This window comes from Oculina patagonica, chromosome 5 (assembly GCF_052425735.1).
Source record: "Oculina patagonica isolate OP01 chromosome 5, crgOcupat, whole genome shotgun sequence".
Lineage (NCBI taxonomy): Eukaryota > Metazoa > Cnidaria > Anthozoa > Scleractinia > Oculinidae > Oculina > Oculina patagonica.
Genome location: NC_135762.1, coordinates 17,040,018 through 17,061,257, shown reverse-complemented (window position 1 = coordinate 17,061,257; position 21,240 = coordinate 17,040,018). Strand labels below are relative to the sequence as shown.

The following is a 21,240-nucleotide window of genomic DNA, read 5'->3' as shown; positions in this document are numbered from 1 at the left end:
GGGTAAATTCAAATAAATTATCCTCAAAATCAAGTATTTAATTAGGCAGATCTTGTGGACCATTACCTACATTTTAAACCTTTTCTAACACTGCTGCTTCTGCAGCAAGGTGTGCAGCCTTGTAATTGACTTCCTGAGTCTTTCTTTTTTCTTCAGCCATGAATTATATAGCCTTTGAGCTTCATCTTGGACAAGTTCAACTTTCCTTTTAACCTCCAGTTGTTTTTCGAACTCCTATCTTCTTCATTGTTCCTCCAAGGCAAGTTGCTTTGCTTTATTCTGCTGAAGTAATTTTGCTTGAATTTCAGCTGCTTGGGAAACATTTATTTTTGCTTCCTTAAGAAATGACTGCAAATTGTTTGCATATGCACGTATAATCGCTTTTCGCCCATACTGTTCGATGGTGAACTTTTATTTCTTCAACGTGTTTGTCATCCTTCTTTTTGATTCCATACCATTAATTCCAAACTCTTTGCCACACCAAATTCCCAATTCTTTGACTCACTCATTTGAATCTGGTTTTCAAGGACCAGAAAATGTTGCAGCTTCTTCATTAGTCCCCATCGAACTCACATAACGGCAACAAATTTAGTTTTTAATCCACTGTAGCTGGTGCATCTGCTGATTTCTGTCATAAGGCTGCCACTTGATCTTTAAGAAAAGCGATGTCAGACTCAAGCTGATGGCATTTTGCCTGTTAGGCTGTGTTTGCTTCTAATAGTTTTGAGTTTTTCTTGTGAAGTTAGACATTTTCGTCTTGAAAGTTTTTCATTAGAAGCAAGGTCTGTGAATTGTTTGTTTTGTAGTTTCAATACATTTTCTTGTTGGACCAGTTTGTCCTTTAATTGTTGAATATCACCATCACTAATCAACTAGTTCTGAGCAAATTCTGCTTTTTGCTAGCCCAGGGTATTTCGAAGAGAGGAAATTTGTTTGAGACGAGTTGTTGTGAGAGTGGGTGAGATAAGCTCACTGTGTTATGCTCGGTTGTATCGATTAATGAATGAGGACACGCCGGTGGCCATGTTGACTATTTTATTCTCAAGCAATTACACGAGCACGAGTTCATCCAGGAACTCGAGATCAGATGACGTAAATGCGAGTAACGCAACAGTAACGTAACATCCCCCTCTCTCCGAATAAAAAAATCAATACAAAGAACGTCTCTGGAGGAGGCGGGCAAAGTGGGCTTTGGTGATCTCAACAATGGTGGTGGATTGAGTGTTGACCAGTGGATCCAATTCATAGAAATCGCTGAAATGGTCCACTGTGACCAAGTACTGCTTATGCTCAAATTCGAATATATCTTGTGAGACAAATTGCCAAGGTAGTGTGGGGGTAGGATGTGAGAGCATAGGCTCAGTGGTGGCTTGCTTTCCATACTGGGCACAAGTAGGGCACATCTGGCAAAATGTTTCTATGTCTTTGGACATGTTTGGCCAAAAAACTGCTTCTCTAGCAAAAAGAAGGCAGTATTCGGCTCCTCTGTGGGACTGATGGATTTTTTTGGAATTCTAACCTGGGACTTTCTGGCTACTTTTGCAAAACCACGTACTGAAATAGGTTTGGCACAGGAAACAAGCTTCAACACTTTACTCCATTCGGGGAAAATTTCCGTTTTTCCATTTTTGTAAGGTTCTTGCAGTTGGGAAAAAATGTTCATTCCAATTAATCCAGGGGTTATCTTCTTACGTTGCCTGGCCTCTTCACTCGCTTACTCTTAACAACTAAAATTCCTCTTTGTGGGATCATGACTCCCAAGGCTTCAACGTCCAGTTCTACGTTTCCGACATATGGAATCTCTAGTCCATTCGCTGCTGTTAATCTTAACCAATTGCCGGTAGGTAAAAGTGGTTTTCCTTGAGGGCGAAAGTGTTCATTGAAAACCTCTTCTGTGATTGTGGATACTTCAGATCCTGAGTCCAAGAGGCAAGGTATGTCTACTCCACCCAGTCGTAGTGAGGTCAGTGGGCACTCTCCAACTGCTTTCTCATACATTCCTGACCTATCCATATTTGAGCCACTGTTGTCCCCTGCTGTCACTTGGCTCTTTGTGGCAGAGGGAGTTAATTTGACGACTTGTCAGGAAGCTGTCTACCTTGTGGTGGTCCTCTCCTGACAAAACGGTCATCATTCACCTTTCAGTTTCTGGCAACGTGTCCCTTCTTGTTGCAATTGAAACAAACAATATCAGGGCGCCGTCCTCTCCATTCCTTGGGCAGGATATCGGTCCTTGGCTGCTTGATATCTCTAATTGAACTCGTCACTTCTAGTATGGACTTCTGCTGCTTGAGCAGGACCTCCAATACCTTATCCATGGGGGTGGCGGTGGAGCTAGCACTACACTGAGAACTCTCATCTGGGATGTCGGCAGCTACTTCCTGTGATGATTGGGGCCTGGGCAGGGTACGCTGCGGTCTTTCCTCCTCTTCTGACCAGCGCAATGCTTCCTCCCTCAAATCTAAGAATGCGGGTTGACGCTCTCTGATGAACTTCTTCGGTTCCTTCCTAAGAAGGGGGTCCCTCACATTGTCTGCAAATTGGTCCCATAAAGTCTTCTCTGGGTCGGGGACTGCCTTTGGATCTGCTTTAGTGGTGCGCTTGAGTAGTTCATTCAAGCTGTACGAGTACCCTCGAAGTGTTCCGTTTTGTTTCTGCTTGCGCTCATAGAACATCTTCAGGAGTTGGGAGCTGGACCCTTTCTCTCCGAATGCTTGTGCCAGAACATCTAGAAGAAAGTCTGGGTTGCTTCGCTCCTTCTTGCTGTACATTCGTACCTCTTCTTTAGCTGGCCCGTCCAGGTGAGACATTATGAAGTCCACTTTCTCGGGTGAGGTCATTTCTCTTGCCTCGAAGGTTGTCCTGAGTTCTTCTATAAAGTCTTCAAATGGTTGGTCGCCTTCTGTCTTTTTCCCAGTAAAGTTCTTAATCTTCTTGTCCTGTGTTGATGGTGGCTTCGGGCGGCCTTCGGTTTATCATCCTGCTTCAGCTTAGCCATCTTGTGCATAGCAGTGACGGCCATCCTTGGCGCTCCAAATGTAAGAACAGTTTTAACATTAGTGTCTGGTTCACGGCCTGTTTTTCAAAATTGCGCCAAAGAAACCTGTGGACATGCTGATCGACTGGAGGGATGGCATCCATGTGATACAATTTCCTAATATCACCACAAACAGCAACTGCATTCTCTCTAAATCGTAACATGACACCAAACAAGTTAAGCAGATTGGGTTCCTTGAACCAATAGTCATTAAGGATGTGGCCTTTAAATGACGCAGAGTTGTTGAACACAATTCTGATTGGTGTACTTTTCTTTCCTGGACGCAGAACAGCATGGTGGGCGACATAGTGAACAGGTCCTCTCCGCACCCTTTTTTCTTGCTCAGACAGCTTTCTTAAAAATTTCATTTCTTCCAGATTTCAGATTTTCATTATTTCACACTATTTACAACAATTAAACAATATTAACACTATTTACAGAAAATGCATTAATTAAAATAAGGAAAATATACAGTACATACAAAACCAAAATGAAATGTGCTCAGTATCATTAATCGGCATGTAAACTTCATTTGCTTACGGGCTGCCGGCATTTAACGGATGGTCATTCTGGATGCTTATCAATGGAAGTAATGTACATGCAGTAAAATGAAGAAAAAAATTGTTTCTCTTTCTTCCATACCATTTGCACTCTACACAGATACAATATTATTCTGTGAACAAGGAATATGATAATAACAACATAGTAATAAATAGTAAAGTAAAAGTGTTTTTAATTCCCCCTTTTTGGTCCCAATGCAAAAACAGTAAACAGTGTTTGGCCAAAAGAATAAGTTTATTGAACAATAGCAATAACAAGCTACAAAGATAACAAGCTAAAATCAGGATAAAACTAATTCAAAGGGCGCTAACTACTACGATGCTATAAAACGATATATAGTATCAACAACAAAAGGTAGGGCAGGAGGGAAAAGTAACCACTAAACATACAAGATAATTGACAATCGTGCTTACAAAATTAACATGCTGTAACTGAAGAATGAAACAATATAAGAAAACAAACTGACTTATATGTTGCAATATAATCTCAATCTCTGATAAAGGGCAGTAATATGTACCTATTTAAAATGAAGTGTTTAAAGTGCTTAAAAATTTTGTCATGCTTTTCTTATTTTTAACATTTGTGATTATACACTGTATATCACAAATATGGATATATAAATATCAAGAAAATCCACTTGCCTTTTGACAAGCGGCCGAAAAAATATTTTACTTGAATAGTCAAGATGCACATTAGTGGCTGTACAGGGAGTCAAACGTGAAGTAGAAAAACGTGTGTTTATTTTACCATATAACGTGACTGTCTTTACACAGCCTCTATCTTCTACTGAAACTATTTTGCCCAACAACATATTAGGGTGTAGTGGGCTTGTTTTCTCAACTTTGTCGATTTTCACAGCTACCATATCTCAGATATTTTGAATTTGGGTTGTTTGTTCTGTTGTTTTCTTTTGGTCTGATATATCATACCAGTGTTGTATTTTGTTTGGTTTTCAATTATTTTTTGCCTTTTCCTTTGTGGCTCCTCATCATTTTCAGTGGCTTCTGGGTCATTTTCTTCTTCTGAATGGTTTTGTGTGCTTTCTTTTGTGCTTGGAGTCATTGTCTCCTGCTGAGGTTTGATTCCATGCACAGCTTTGTAAGGTGAGAGCTTTATTGCTCTATGGTGTGAAATGATCCATGTGTACGAGCCCTGTCTTGTGTAGTTGCACCATTTTCCGGAGCAACTGTGGGCAATTTTAAAGGGACTGGTGACCAAATCGACGCAAAGCGGGTTGGTGATGAAGGGACTGCGTGTTGCCCCGAGATGACACTCTGTATCTAAGAAGGATTCGATGATCTGTGGAGAGGACAGTGCGGATCCGTGCTTCTGTTGAGATGAAACTGGGAGGGTGGGTGCAACATAGCCGACCAACCAAACTTGAAAAAATCACAGGGTTAGGGGTCAGAGTGCCGAGGACACTGCCTTGTGGCACACCCCGCTTGATCTCTTTCCAAATTGAAAATGTATCACCTATCTTGACACGTTGTGTTCTACTGGTTAAGTAATCATCTAAGAGCTTACAACTAGTGTCGAAAGCCTTTGACAAGTCCATGGACACTACAGCTACAATTTCCTTGTTGTCACTACCTTGTTTCCAGTCTTCAGTTAGCCGGATCAGCGCTGTCTCACAACTGTAGTTACGTATGTAGGAAGATATGAAATCAGACAATATTTCTTTGAAAAAAATCCTCTAGCTGAACCGAGAGTAATTTCTCAGACGTTATTGATAGCTGGTAAGACAGTCACAGGCCGATAATTTGTTTTGCATAGTTCGTCTTCCTTTTTGAAGAGAGGCGTGACTTGTCCCATTTTCCAGCATGCAGGATACCTGCATTGACTGATTGATTGATTCATGATTGTTGTAAGTGGTCCAGCTATTGCGGAGGCCGATTCTTTTTTGAGGCTCAGTAGCTTGCCTTTCTTCTTCGATTTTGCACATGGTTTCTTCCTCTGCCCTTGCCTTAGCTAACTCCTTTTGCATTACGAGCTTCTTATACTCCGCTTCCCTTTCTAGAAAGTCCATTTCTACTTGAAGACAGGCTGCCTTGGCTGCTGCCTTTGCTCTTCTAGATCTTACTGAAGAGGAGGAAGAATGCTTGGATAATTTTGATGAAACCAGAGACATTTTATCCCTCGTTTGTCTTTCCATACTAAGCAAGGCTTCATTAATTCTTATGCAACATTGGTTGAGGTCACACTTAGACTTTTCCTGTGGTTAAGGGCTTTTACTAAAGTAAAAAAAAAGTAAAGAAAAGTTAACTATGGTAAACTGTTCTTGTTGACGTTTACATTTCCCAGATGGCTTCTTGTCCAAATGTTGTCAATCAAACTGCAATTTAATGACTAAAACAAATATGCTCAGACATTCCACTTTCACTTGCGCGATTATACTTTCATCTGAAAAAATCTTCTGTGCATGTCACCTGCAGTGAGCCATGGATTCAGAACATGTGGTCCTTATGATTATTGCTCTTCTATTAATCGCCGCTAGGCATGAAAAGCGAAAAAAGGAAATTGAGCTAAGCAAATACATATGGAAGCTCAAAGGGGAGGACAATTTTTTTTTGAAGTTCCGGGGCAAACAAAAAAAAAAAAAAAAAAAAAATAAAAAAAAAAAAAAAAAAATATTTAAAATTTAATTAAAATTTAAAAAAAAAAAAAAAAAATTAAAAATAAAAAAAAAAAACACCGCGCGCGTTTTATGAGTCAATAAGTCATGAGTCAATCTTAATTAGAGTTATACATTTGAAAATAGTGCTACCCTTACTAACAAATTAAAGCTAACCGCAAGGAATCCAGAGTGGAACTAACTGCAAACAAACCAGAGTAGAACTAACCGTAAGCAATGTGAAGTGCTTGTAAGCTTACTTGTATAAAGCTAAACCATGGTTCAATAGAAAATATCCTACTTTGTGTAAAAATCAGCTTGGCTCATTTGACGCATAAAACAGGGGACCTCTCTTTTGTATCTCCTCTGCGGCTTTGTTTTCTGCGGCTTTAGCTTGTAATTTACCCAGTCTGTGGATTGTGTTACTCCTGCTTGTAGCTTGTTTTTTCACTCAATGGGGACTTTGCAGGGTGTGTGAACCATTGGTGGCACCAAAGGATTCAGCATGATGTGATACATGTTATCTTCAAAACATCCAACTGTTCCGTTAAAGCATTTGGGGGACACTCTTCAAGTGGTACATGGCCTTTGGTGTAATTTGGGTTTCTTTTGTTAGTCTCTTGTGTTTGATCCAAGGCTTTGGAACTGCCAGTTGAATTATCTTGGTCTGGTTACGTTGTTTTGAGCGTGCAATGTAGTAAGACAAGTTTAAATGCAGGATATGCATTTAAGACGAGAATAGCTGGCCCGGTGGTGTCCGTGAGGTAGGAAACGCAGTTAAATTTCTTTTCTTTGTACTTGCAAGGAATGTTTACAGTGCCAAGCTGCTTGATTATGGAGCCACCATATGCTGAGAGAATGGCTTCATTACTCTTTTCCAAAGCTTTTGGTTTGAGGTTTCCATAATCATCAAATTTCTCTGCAGAAATAATGCGAAAAAGTCGGACGAACAACTCATTGCACTGGGTGACTGTTTCCACCTTGCACTGAAATTCAATTTTTCGCTTTCTTTCAGGCTGATTTATCTCGAGTTTTGCAAAGGCATCTTCGTGTGTTTGCTCATGGGTTCTTGCAATCTCGATAGCGGCCGCAAGGGACAGTGTTTCATCTTGAGTAATTCCCCAACAGCCCCTCAAAGACAGACAACACACGCAATTTGTGATTTGGCACAGAGAGAAGTTTATTACAAAAGTAACACTAACATCAGAACGATAAACGAGGCGAATAATAAACCTCTCTGCCACCCTCATCAAAAAAACCTAGGGTGGGTGGGAGGGAAAGCAATCTAGTAGCGCGCGTCACTAACGTACGTAAAACAAAAGTGAAACAAAAGAAAAGTGAACCCGAATTAGACGGGGAGAAGCCGTTGCGCAATTAATCCCTTTGAGCACGTGCATGCCCAAAGGGGGGCAAATTCCCCAACAGCCCCTCCAAGACAGACAACACACGCAATTTGTGATTTGGCAAGAGAGAAGTTTATTACAAAAGTAACACTAACAGTCAGAACGATAAACGAGGCAAATAATAAACCTCTCGCCACCAAACGAACCCGGCCAAAAACAAATTCGGTGGTATTACTGACTAATAGACTGAACGGCAGAACGAAGCTGATGAGCAAAACAATTACTGAACGCTAAACTCTAAAAAACCTTATAGGCGTAACTAGTCCGTCTCCGATATTGAATAAGTTCGCCGGGAACACCATGGTTAAAAGCCCAAGAGGCGGCACCCCTACGAAAGGAATGACCCCGAAAGGTGGCAGCATCGGCGATTCCAGCAGCTGCTAATAAACGACGAAATTCAGATACGAGCCGATATTTTGTGAGAGGGGTACTACCACGTGAGCTAGGCAAAAGAAACAAGGCACAATGTGGATCAGCGGGACTAAGTTAACCATGCGGTGATATGCAGAGACTGGACATAATGGAGAGTCTGGAATACGTAACAGGGGAATGTGAAGTTTACGTTCCCCAAATTAATCGTCTTAGTACAATGAAAATACAATGAGTCCAAGATTATTGGACACAACGTCACAACGGGTTAGATGACGTCTAGGATCAAAACTTTACACGAAGAAGGTACAATATTAGCTAAACGAGCCATGAGAAAAAAGGCAAATAAAAATGCGCAAAACAGCGTGCATGACTGAGCGTCATGGTGCAAATCTAACAGCCTAGAAAACAACAAAAATCTGGCGTGACCGGCGGGGCCCTGCGGGGCGTGTGGAGAGCTACCGCGATACCCCGCATGTAAACAGAAGAAAATCTTTATGTAAGGAATTCCAACCTAAAAACAAATTAAACAACTTTACACCGACAGTATCACCGAAGGCGGGGTAAGGTACGACTTTTAAAACTGGACGTAAAGACAAATCGTGTCTAACTCGCGGGCGCCGGTGTAAGCTGAAAAACACAAAAAAAATAAGCCTTAAATTGTCTTTACGTAAAAATTCTCTGCAGAACGGAGAGTGTTCTTGAGGTCTTTCCTTAAAGCAGCCAGGGCAGATCTCTCTGGAGGAGCAAACAAAGAAAACACTCCACGTTAGTAAGGGCTGTCAAGAGAAAACACAGATGCTGGCACTGGCACTTCAACAAGATTGTCACGCTTGGCACGCAAAAGGAATTGTTCTTGCAAAGGATTGGCATGCCATCGCGAGGTACATCCGCATCGCTGTTTAAAAAGCCGGGTAGGTGGACGGCACCAGTTCAACTCAAAGCGAGCAGCCAAATACAGATTCTCTCAACAAGCATTAATAAGGGGTTTCGACACTCCCGAGTTCAACGCTGTGACCCAACAACATTATCCAACTCCGAAGGCCACGCCATGTTGACCCCCACGGGGAAACTCAAAATGATGTCGGATCCTGTGATATACAGTCTGGTGGGCATGAATGACGGGCACAAATCCCCACAACCCGTTAGGCAAGCGTCAGTGAACTTCTCCTGCGGGACAGTGGGCGGTACTAATCCCACTTTCCTGTGACACATTTCTGTCTTTTGTGTGGTAACTAAAGACCGTAATAAGCGTAGAATGCGAGCGATAAAGACTCTGACGCACATTTTGACAAAATTTCAACTAGGGACTGAAGAGCCGACTTGAGGCCGCGGTAACAATTTCTGTAACGGTCAGGCGTCAGTCCAAGTGTCTATTATTGCAGAAGGCGAGCGCCTTTTCAACGGATTCCGTAAGCCAACGACTGTAATGTTCCCTTCCTCATTCGGCGATCTTCGTAGTACCCCCTCGCTGGCGAGACGGCAGTTCCTGACAGGCCATAGCGGCGGACCGAAACCATAAAACTGTATATTCCTCGGTGTGTCGTCGACGGAACACGCGCTACGGGTCTCTACAACACCACCAAGAAAACCACTGCATCTACATAGCGTCAATTGTCGATCTCAGTCGGGGATCGCCAAGAAATCCGCGGATTCCGTCGTTAACGGAATGGCCACAGCCAACTTAAATCGACGATAACACCCGTTCACTCGTCGCGTTGGGAACAGATTCAGGAGAAGCGACAAAGGCATCAGTAATGATCAATCGCGGACCCGCAACCGTCTCGGTGAGATAGTCGACGGCAGCAGAGCGGTTCGTCGCTCGGGCCAACAAACTCATCGCTTTGTCGGTGTCGCCGCCTCACGGCGCGAGGAACGGGAGTCGTCGCGCGTCCGTGGCGTCAGTCGGAGTGTGTGTCTTGCCTGGACCTTGTCATCACTATACTGGGCGCGGATTAGGTCGGTATCTCGGTTGTTTCTTGGCGGTGGTCCCACGCGGGTTCCCTGTGATCTCGCTTCGCGGCGCGGTCGGGCGACTCTGGTCGCGCTTCCCTCCTTCGCTGGCTTGCCCCTGGTGAGCCAGGACGAGGATTTCACTCTGCTTACGAAGCTTTGACAGGCGATTTCTCGGTGGGTGGCATACACGTGCGACTTCCTCATGGTCCCCCATGCTCGCTCAGCGTGAGTGAGCCTGCGCTCTGTGACAAGAAACAAGTGCTTGTGGCTCTGGCGGCTGTGGTCGGTGCTTTGAGCTGCCCCACCTCGCCCGGTCTTCGTACCTCGGGCGCGGGTAAGGCAAGGAAACTCTGTGGCCAAAGCTGTGGGTACAAAACTGAACTGGTAGGTTTAGCCTCACGGCATTTAACCGAGGTTGACGCTGACGGTAAGCGAACATCTGATGGGAGAACGTCATCTCCATCTGTTCCTTTCCTCGGATGTCATGGTCCCGACGGTTGACCTTGAAGCCAGAGCGGTCATAGCTCTCAGCTCGGGCAGTGTTACATTACTGGTGGCGGCATTAGTCGTGGCTGTGGTCGTGGCTGCATGATTTGTTGTTGAAGAAGAAGGGGGCGGATCCCTTGAGGCGGGACGTGGACCAACTTGCGTAATCTTGCGTCTCTTGGCGAAGTGCGCGTTGGTCTGTACGGGTCTACCAATGACTTCATAAGGGCTTCATTGGACTCCGTATCACCCTTAGCCGCGTTAACCTCCGGTTGTTCGGGCGATTCCAGGGGCTGTCATGGTCGTCCTCTACATAATCAGGACCAAGGCAATTTTTCCCGGAGGACCTTCGTGGGTTGATTTTGAAACCTTGCATCCAGGACATTTGCTGGACCTAGTGGTCTTAGCAGTTTTTCCCATATTTTAAACAAATAGCAATGAACTAAAGTTGAAGTAAAAGCAATCTAGTGCGCGCGTCACTAACGTACGTAAAACAAAAGTGAAACACGAGAAAAGTGAACCCGATATTAGAGGGGGAGAAGCCGTTGCGCAATTAATCCCTTTGAGCACGTGCATGCCCAAAGGGGGGCAAATGAGCGATTTTTGAAAGTTGGGATTTTGTTGACCCCCAGATAGGTTGATCCAATACTCTGTCTTTGACTTCTGTGTTGTTGTGGAAGTGAGATTTTGCTGCCAGGTTTTTAATTCTTGAGATGAAATCATTGCCTGGCTCGTCCCATTCTTGTCACATCCGTTGTAATGTGTATCTGTGAATATAATGACTCGACTTCGGCTCTAATTGATTTGCAAATTTTTTGAAAATAATGCCAGGCTTTTTCCTGTTGTCTTTTTTTTTCGAATGTCCAGCTGTTGTACATATCAAGCCCTTTTTCTCCTTACCAGAGTAGAATGTAGCTAAATTTCTCTCATCATCTGTTTCTTTGTGAACGCTTTTGAACATAAGCTGACATTTCTGTTTGAATTTTCCGAATGCAGTTACTGGGTCAGGGGCGTCCCAGTTCATCTGTGGCGACGTGAAGGACACTGATGCTGCCATTTTTTGCTTCTTCTAGGGATTAACCAAATCTCATCATTGCCACCATGTAAAGCTTAAACAATGACCTTTAGTTCCACTCAACAGACATGTCGGTTTGCTGCTCGCATAATAATTTACTTACATAATATGCTAATGATTAATTTACGTGTGTAATTTGCTAATTGAACTCAGAAGAAACATTGCAATATGTTACAGTACTTATATGGCTTGTAAATTTAGTTTATTTGGAAGACGAAGAGCCACTCTGTGGAAGCTCTTCCAATAAAGCCGTTATTATTATTATTATTATTATTATTATTATTATTATTATTATTATTATTTATTTCACTTACAAGGAAGAACTCAGAATTAAACACAACAATGTTTAATCAACATGGCCGCTCGTGAAAGCACGAGGTCCCAGCATGCATTGCAAAGAGTGTCCCTTTCTAGTACAATCAAGTGAACTGATTAACAAAGACACAGGTAATTACATGTCTGCAACACTGTTCTTTTCTTAAGTCTTGAACTGTAACAGTTTGACTATCAAATGTGCATAGCACAGTCTCTGAAAGGCATAAACGTAATAGCAGTCTCTTAAACTACTCTAATAGAGTCCAACATAAGTCTAGATATCCAATCGATCAGGTGGCTTAACAATTCTCCCTGAACATGTTTGCAATGGAGCTGTTGGACTGCGATCAGGCTGCATTGGAGCTTCAGTTATGGTATCCGGGAGCTGTTTCACTGCGGGCAGGCTGCATAGGAGCTTTGACTAAAGTCGAACTATAGTACGTAGGGGCTGAGATGGACCAGTCTTTTCTTCTGTCTCCTGAAAGGCATGGTAATTGGCAGTACCAGTGGAAGTGGCTTGCTTGTCTGCCTTTGAGGGAGACTGAAACTCTGCTTTGACAAGAGCAGATCTGTTTCGTCGTATTGTGCCCTTCTCTGTTTGTATGAAAAAGGAGCAAGGATGCTGAGTGCACCCCTGTATCTTCCCTAGGCAGTTTTGGTCTCTGAACCATACTGAATCAGCAACTGTCACAGCTAAAAGTTCCTTTGCTCGGTGTCGTTGGTTAAAGCTTTTCCTTTTGGTTGGATCTGTAGGTCTCTTGTTCACAACTTCTTCACGTTCTCTCCTCAAATCTCTGGGTGTCAATGTCTTTTCGAGCACAGTGAGCTGAGTCTGGAGTCTCCATCCCATAAGCAATTCGCTTGGTGAGAGACCAGTTTGCAGGGGAGTAGATCAGTAGGTGAGGAGTGCGAGATAGGGGTCATCATTCTTCTTAAACAGTCCTTTCACAGTTCTTACAGCCCATTCAACCTCTCCATTGGCTCGAGGATATCTGGGAGAGCTAGTCGTGTGTACAAACCCATAACTGGCCACAAACTCTTGGAAGGATACTGCACTAAAACAGGGCCCATTGTCGAAAATCACAATATCTGGGATGCCATGGCTTGCAAATAGCTCCTTGAAAGCAGCAATGCGGTTTGTGTTGTGAGGCACTTGATTTCAACCCATCTGGAATAGTAATTATCAGTGATTAGGTATGTTTGTCCCCCATACTCAAACAAATCCATGCGAATTCTCTCCCAAGGGCGACTGGGACAAATGGTGTGATGAAGGTGGTCAACAACTTTGACTCTTCATCCAGAGGAATTTGCCAGAAACCACTATTAGCATCTAATTAGGTGAATACTTTACTTTCGCCCAGCATCGCAAGGCTCTCATCAACAGAAGCCATGGGATGAGTTCCGCGCTGTACTGCTTTTTTCAGTGGTGTCAGGTCTGTGGTTCCCGTGGATGAGATCCTTGTTTTGTTTTCGTGCCTCCGCCTGACGACTTATCTGCACTGCTGTTTCGAGGGTTAAATCTTCTATGGCTTCAAATCGATCTGATAATGAGTCATCAAGATCGCCTACAACAATTGGATCTCGGATTAAGCCATCTTTTAGTGCGCCATACTCACAGTCCGCGGCAAGCCTGTATAGTTCTTGAATGAATGAATGTGTCCACTGACTCGCCTGCCAACTGGTGTCGCTTGTTAAAGAGGGCTTGTTGTACAATCAAATTGCAGCGAACATCAAAATAGCTGTTGAGGGCGGTACGAACTTCGTTATACGTAGCTTTGGTTTCATCTAGGCAGAGGGTGGCTAGAATGTCGTCTGCACGATATCCCAATGCGTACAGTAAGGTACTCACATGTTCGTATTCGGGCTTATTTTTGAGGCCAGAGGCTATCTGTAACATTCGAAACGTCGGCTCCACGGAATCCAACATTTGGCTTGTTTTGGGTCGTTCACGCCATCAAATCGTGTGGGAAATGAAAGTTGACTCGGTTGTTGTGGATGAGTTTGGTTTTGTCCTGCTGCCGGAAGCGATTCTTGATATGTTCCTTCTTCTAAATCAGTTATTTTCAGGGTCTACAACCACTGTCACCATGTAGTATCCGTAGGAAGAACTCAGAACTAATCACAACACATGTTTAATCAACATGGCCGCTCGTGAAAGCACGAGGTCCCAGCATGCATTGCAAAGAGCATGCATAACGATTACAAATATGGGCATAACCGAACAACAATAACTTCCTTAATCTGTCTGGAAGCTGAAAAAACAACTTTGTCTGTGGCTCGAGAAGCAGGATCTAAATTCTTGACTGTCGTTCTAAGTTTTACTTTAAGGCAGTTAATCTCTTTTCTAAAATTGATCTTTGTGATCATTTTTCACTATTATGTTTTGATAAAAAACCACATGAAAAAGCGGATTTACACGGGCTTAAGGTGCAAATCTTTCTTGTGTGTCCAAGTTTTAAATGTAAGTTTCCGCACACACATAAGTGTCCCCTATTCTCCTCTGATGCTCGTTTAATTTTGTTATTGATCTTCACTACTTGGCGTTTTGCTTGGACTTCATTTCTCAGCTCGTTTATGGCTTTTTTTTTGCTTTTTAGCATACCGTTGTAAACACTGGAGAGTTGTTTTTACCACTTTTATCACCACTTATGTTCTGCCCAGGCAAAATCAGTGATCGTCATGCATGTGTTCGTGTTAGCTTGCGCTCCTCTGTTCCCATGGTCTCATCCTTTTTTTGTTCTCTAGTAGCTGGATCAGCGGCTAGCAAATCCTATTCAAAAACTCTTATTCTGATGCTCTTAACGCTTTTGCCTAATAGTCCTTCCATTTGTAAGTTGAAATACTTTCTAGACATGTCTGCCTCTTCATCAGTTTCATTTTTTTTTTACTGTGACTCATAACAAATTTATCTTTCGAAGATGGGGCACCTCACTCACAAAGCGTTCTACAAACTCAATGTATTCGAGCTGCGTCAATTCTTCCTACACAAAAAACACTGGACAGGTGTTATTTGTTTTGAAGAATAGAATAAATATTCAATCTGAATTTTGACCGCCATAATGAAAATCCAAAAGAGGAAAACTTCTTCTCTCTACTAACTCTGCTCTTCTCTATCAATAGTCGCTGTACCAGTGACAATGCACTTTTTCCTAGACATAACATTGTGATTCCTACCTCTGTCAACCTCTGTCATTTTGCCCGACGCAATCAATCAACCCTGACAATGAATATGACAACTGAAATCATTAAATGCTCAACCTGAATCCAGTGTAAATCAAAGTCAAGGGAACTGGCTAATCATGCAACAGTACCACTTTCAGTTTTCATAGTAGTCCATTTATTACATTTTTGTTGACAGTCAGTGAACGTCCTTCAAAAAGGGTCACAACCATCAATAACATACCTGCCCAGTTTCTTTTATTTGCAATAGAGAGAAAAATGTACATTTGCAATGTTTTTTTTTTCATTGTTATGCCAGAAAATATCTAAATTGGTATATGTAATTGGACTAGATGCTGTCCAATTTGGAGATAATTGGATGAGAAAAATTCCGAGGACAGCCAAAATTGGACGAGGCCGAGTCCAATTTGGCTGTTCGAGGAATTTTTCGAGTCCAATTATCTCCAAATTGGACAAGCGATAATTATATAGCAATAATCCTTAAACAAGTGAACCTGGCAAATCTTTGACCCCCAAAAAGAAAAAAAAATACAACATTTCTTTCCATTTAATTTATTTTTTTTATTTTTATCTGCAGCATCATGTGTGACCCTAATTAAATTAGAACAAACAGGAAAATATGAAAATATTTCCTTGAGAAATGTTGATCATGCTTATTTAAACATAGAATTCAAAAATTGACTGCTAAAAAAAAAAAGGATTCATTTGGATCAAGAATGATATTAAATTTTCAAATGTACTATTTGACACAAAATCAAATGGAGTCTATAAAATATTCAACAACAAGTTCAAGGCTGTACATATTCAATATATTTTAAGGCAGTTTTTACTGTAGAAATTTAAAAACAAATAATATTAAACCTGACAACATTGAAATATGATCACACTGCAAAAGTTTGGCAGAAACAAGGCAATGTTGTAAAAACCTTTATAAAATAAGGTGTTTAAAATAGCAAATTTCATGCTGAACTTAATCCACATAATTAAAGTCACAACTTTCTGATCTGCTGAAGATTAATCCTCATCAGAATCTGATAGCACTCTCAGCCTCTTCCAGGGCTTTCTGGGACTTGGTGACACACTGGGGGGCAGGGTAGATGGCCCAGGCATACCAGGGGCCTCAAATTCACCGTAGAAATTAACAGTTCCAGTGAAGTTGTTGTTCACAACAGTATTATGCGACTGAAGGGGAGGCTTGTTATTGGGCTCGTCATTAGGCTTCTTTCCTGCATTGATTCTCGTCGTCCCCTACATACGAATTGAGGCTGGCAATACTGCGGTGCCCAGTTACATCAATTATCTGGTCTCGGGGAACACCAGCACTTTTAAGCTTCTGTACGCACGTCTTGCGGCTTGAGTGGTTGGTGAATTTTTTCCCTGTGGAAGCTGACAAGCTAGACCTCTTCGCCATGGATCTCATGATTTCCCCAATCTTGTGTTCCCCCATTCGCTGTCGGCTGAACCACACTTCCCCCTTTGGCTTGAATATGGTGGTGAGGTAAAATGCTAATCTCGTACCCAGATGTCTACTTACCACAGTAGTACACATCTGGTAAAGTCAGTTCAGTTCGCCAATCTGATTGGTTGATGAACAGTCAGCATTTGCGTGCGGATGATGAAAAATTTGTTTCGCACGCGCGCACCACACGTTAGCTAGTAAAAAAATATTTGGATTCAAAGACTTTTCCAAAAATGCGTTCGTGTTTTGAACGTCACTAATGCAAATAAGCTACAGATACAGTTTAAAGTTCAAGCTTGTTTGTACAAAATGTTTAAAAATGACGATATTCGTGGGTAAAAAGATGGGTGAAAAACTTTGCAAATCTGACACGTACTTGACGCGTACAGCTAGCTTGTACGCGTCAAAGACAGCACGCGCTTTTCCCCGCCGTTGAAGGCTGGGTTGAGTGTTTTAATTTATCAGCAAAACATGAGTGGTGGATTTCTTTCTTCCCCACCTGTATCTCAAGATTGTGTTACTTGTCTTTTCTTGTATAGGGTAGTAGTTCATGACCTATTTATAACGGCCAAGTGAGTTTTTCATACTTAATTGCCGAGCATGCGTAGTCGCATGGTGTGTCAGATTTCTGACACATTTGACGCGAGCAAAATCCAACTTTACCAGATGTTCCCTCCGAGGGTTGAGAAGATCTGGGTACAAGATTAGTAAAATCCACCATTGGTTTTCATGTCAGGAGGTCGTCTGTGTTTGAATAAAAATACTTAATTATGATCTACTGCGTAGACAAGTTAGAATTCTGGCATTTCAAAAGTTTCAAATATTTACACAGAGGAAACAAATGGAAAAAAATATTTGACGAGGTATTTTTAAAATTACATAATTTTTCTCCCAGACTTATCAATACAACAAATTTTAATTAAAAAATCCTAATAAGAAAATAACAGCAGGAAAAATATTCCATTTAATAAAAAGAGAGGTATATGCTTCTGATTAAGGCCAATTAATTTTGATAAAGGACATTGTAAACATTGGACCATGCAGGTAGTGTTTCGATCGAATCGCAGTGTGGCAACTAGGGTTTTTTGTTTTCACAAGAATACAAAGGACTTTTGTCATAGTTATGCTTCGCTGGAATTATTATTTATCTCTGTCGCTATGCAGTAATTTTTCATAACCGAAATTATATATCCCTTAATTTATTTAATTAACACCAACAATTACCTTTTAATCATCTCCTCGAACAACATGACCGGACATTTTTCATCCCCTGTTGCGAACATTTTGGGATGGACGGCCCTCTGCTTGACCCTCAGGCCTCCTTGTCTTGTTTTTGTCGGACCCTCACTAAATTTGACGTACCTTACGGTGTTGTCTGGACTTGTAATTATTTGAAAGTCCTCGATTTGCATCGAGTAGTGTTCTTGTCGTCCGTGCAGCCCAAAGTGCTCCGTCAAATTCTTGAAGTTCACGTTAAATAACGCTTGTGCAGAGTGTCTTCCAAGCTCCCCAGCCTGCCATAGAAACTCTTCATCCTCTTTGCTCAGGGTGTTTGCTGCATTTTTCTTTCTACCGAACCCATTATCCCGAAGTTGCTTAGCTTTAGCGTTGAGTTGCTGTCTCGACTTGGCGAATTTTCGGTCGCGAAGGATGCTGTAAATCCCGCCGCTGTTCTTTAGGTGCCGGTCCAAGGAGCCTTGCATAACAGCAAGGCTATCAGGCTCGTATTCTTCTCCGCTTTTTCTCGGCATAAAACTGGCAGAGGACGTCGTCAAGCTTTCTCAATTCGCTTCGCTCCGCACGCCACAGGTCAAACACTTTAACCCAATTGTTGGTGCTTTTTTTAGTGTTCATGTTTTGGTTATTCTCCCTCATCTCGTCCAATTCCGTAGGTCCAATCTCTGGAAACCTAGAAGGCAGAGAAGGCTCCATTCCAAAGTTTGGGAGTCCAAAAAGGTCGATAGAAAAGTCGGGAAAGTCAGCCATTATCAAAACAAACAACACCGGGGTTTCCTCGGTCGGGGACGTGACTTTTGATGGTAGTGATAATAGCCGCATGCTGATTGGCCAGTACTCTGTTCCCTTTTTTTTTCGTGACATTTGATTGGTTTTTGGGAAGTATCCAATTTTTTTTTAAATTGGACAGTTTTCTCAAAACTGAGCAAAACCCTTCAGCAGAAAGTGTCCAATTTATTTTAAATTTGAACAGCTGTAAAAAATTAACAAAAAATCTATCTGTTGGCAATATAGGATTTACTGACAGCTATATAATTATATAAAAAAGTTCACTTCCCCGAAATTTGGAAAACCACTGAACTCAGACAAAATCGGGTGGGTCCAGATATTTCCTGAACTCTTAACGTTAATGTGCACAGATATTATCACTGTGACAAATGGTCTACCTTGGACCTGTGAACTTTAGACTTTTCCTGGCAAAGGTCTGGTAGTAGTCAGTCAACATAGTAGAAGCACACTTGTTATTTTTATTTTTATTTTTATGAAAACTAACAGACCAAATCAACTTTGCTTGAAGGTTAACCCAGGTCTTAAAATGTCGTGAATTTTTAAAATTAGGCACTGAGCCTTCAAGCTTCTTTCCAGTTGCACAAGGTTTGGATGTTCAAAATATGTTCAATGGTCTGATTTGGCTTATTTGTAGTAACAACTCAAACATAATTTCACTTAAAACGTGATTTTTAGAAACAGGATAATAAGCGTTGACTTTGTTTTTTGGAACAAAGGACATCAAGTAAACAAATGATGTTTTTGCGCATTCCATTTGCAAGTGGCGCTGGACTAGATGACTCCCTGTAGTCTTAAATAAAGGGGATGCTTATTAAAATGTTAACTTCAAAAAGAAACACATCAGGCAGAAAACAAGCTTGACAGTTAAAAAATTGTGTACATTTTTCCCAACGCAAAGATGGAAAAATATCAATCTTGAGATACCTAAAAAACTGAAACAACTTTACATCAAGTTTATGACACAGCAGTAAATAAATGTAACCAATAGATGATACAGCTCGACGGCAAAATGGTAAATCCCTCTAGAGATTCAGCATCCTAGGCTTTGATGACCAGTCAATTCATGACTTTGTCTTTACAAAACCATTACGATCTTGTGCTTCTGACCACATTTGCTCTCCAAAGCTTCAGGACTTAGGATGTGTGTTATACGCTAGCAGTTTGTAAATGTTTATTAGAATTGAAATTCTTTTAACCTGTTCCATTCGCTCTTTACGGAACGTAGTTTCAATTTGGCTGCGCTTAAGCAATCCCACACAAATGATTAGTTCATCCTTGCTACCCAGTGGACAATGTCAATGAAACCTTAGAACTCACAGACAACGCACTGACTTCTTGTCCAGCTGTACTACAGAAGATGGAATGTCAGAAAGGTTACCACTACATATCTTGCAAAAACTACTGTCAAAGAACTCTCTTTACGTTGCTTTCGCTTAGATGTGTGTCCCAGTAGCCCGTCCCCCCTGTTCATTCTGCCCTCCCACCAAATGACCCCCATGACTGTCAATGAACCTAGAACTCACAACAACGCACTCCTTCCAGCTGTACTACAGAAGATGGAATGTCAGAAAGGTTACCACTACATATCTTGCAAAAACTACTGTCAAAGAACTCTCTTTACGTTGCTTTCGCTATACGAGCCACCAGTTTGTTTTCTCCCTGTTTCCAAAAGCTTCTTTGAGCAGGATTCCCCTGCTTCCTTACTTGCACTGGTAAATAATATTTTGTGCCTGATGCAGTGGAATCCACGCTAAAAATGCAATGGCAGGTAAAATTTCTTGGGTGCAGAAAGCCAGAAACAGAATAGGAGACAATTGTAGGTTCTGGAATGACAAAGCAAAAGAGTTAATTATGCTGAACAGGATGAAGAGTTGGTAAAATCTCTTTCACAGGAATTTCAAGGAATCAAGTAGAACATTGTACTTAAGGAAAAATGAAAAAAAGAATGCTCTAACAGAGCTGAAACTGGCTCAGAATTGCCGAGAAGGTATTAGCATTCGATAAAAACGAAACCAAGTTTGCCAAAGCAATTATTAATGACGTCTGGTAAATGCCTTTCACGGCTGAAGTGTTTTGACGATCATTAGAACGCTATCCCACGCGAACTGTAAGTTTAAAACGTTTTTAAAAACAGGTAATCCAGCGTGAGTGAAAAACACCTACTTACAGCAAGAGACTAACACTCTCAAAGCTATTGGCGCTTTCAGTAAGTTCGAAATTCTATATAGCAAAGAGGCTTCCACCACAATTACAAGCTAGTTGGTGGAACAATGCAGATCGAATCCCTAACACAGAACCAAAAGATGCCTGTGTTGATGATATTGTGGTCAGCGGTCGCATCTTCCTGTGTATCTTCTATGTCATAAATGCCCATGTCATCATGTACTGTTAGCAGGCATCGAGTCGTTCAAGCGCCTGGTGAACTGACCGTAAATGGGTCTACCTCCTGATTCACTGATTGTGGAATGTTTACATCTGTATCATAATTATCCTCGTCCTGGGAATTCTAAGAAGGAGTGGGCTCTCAAAGGCACAAATGTTCACCACAATATAACAAGCTAAAGCTAGGCTTTCTTGGCATCAGCAGTGGCAATATCAGAATTTGGAGCATATTTTAGTTGGGTTATCGTCATCTAAACTTTTCATGCCAAGGAGTTCAATGGCTGCAGCGATCACTTGGGTTTCGACCTTCTACTGAAAGAACCTACGACAGTCATTTGCTGCAGCTGTTACGTCGCCCTTTGCATTCCTTCAGCTGATCAC

At 41.8% G+C, this 21,240-nt stretch overlaps 1 protein-coding gene and 1 pseudogene across 1 annotated transcript; both read right to left on the bottom strand.

Annotated features, from left to right (window-relative positions):
- Positions 1-2,066: 2,066 nt before the first annotated feature.
- Positions 2,067-5,726, bottom strand: LOC144655032 (uncharacterized; annotated as a pseudogene).
- A 10,834-nt stretch (positions 5,727-16,560) lies between these two features.
- On the bottom strand, positions 16,561-18,203 carry LOC144655031 (uncharacterized protein KIAA1958-like). The gene is made up of 2 exons (XM_078515251.1): positions 17,677-18,203; positions 16,561-17,196 (listed from the first exon to the last, which is right to left on the bottom strand). Exons 1-2 carry the CDS (start codon positions 18,201-18,203, stop codon positions 17,157-17,159), a joined length of 567 nt encoding a protein of 188 aa, XP_078371377.1. The 3' UTR covers positions 16,561-17,156.
- Positions 18,204-21,240: the final 3,037 nt, after the last annotated feature.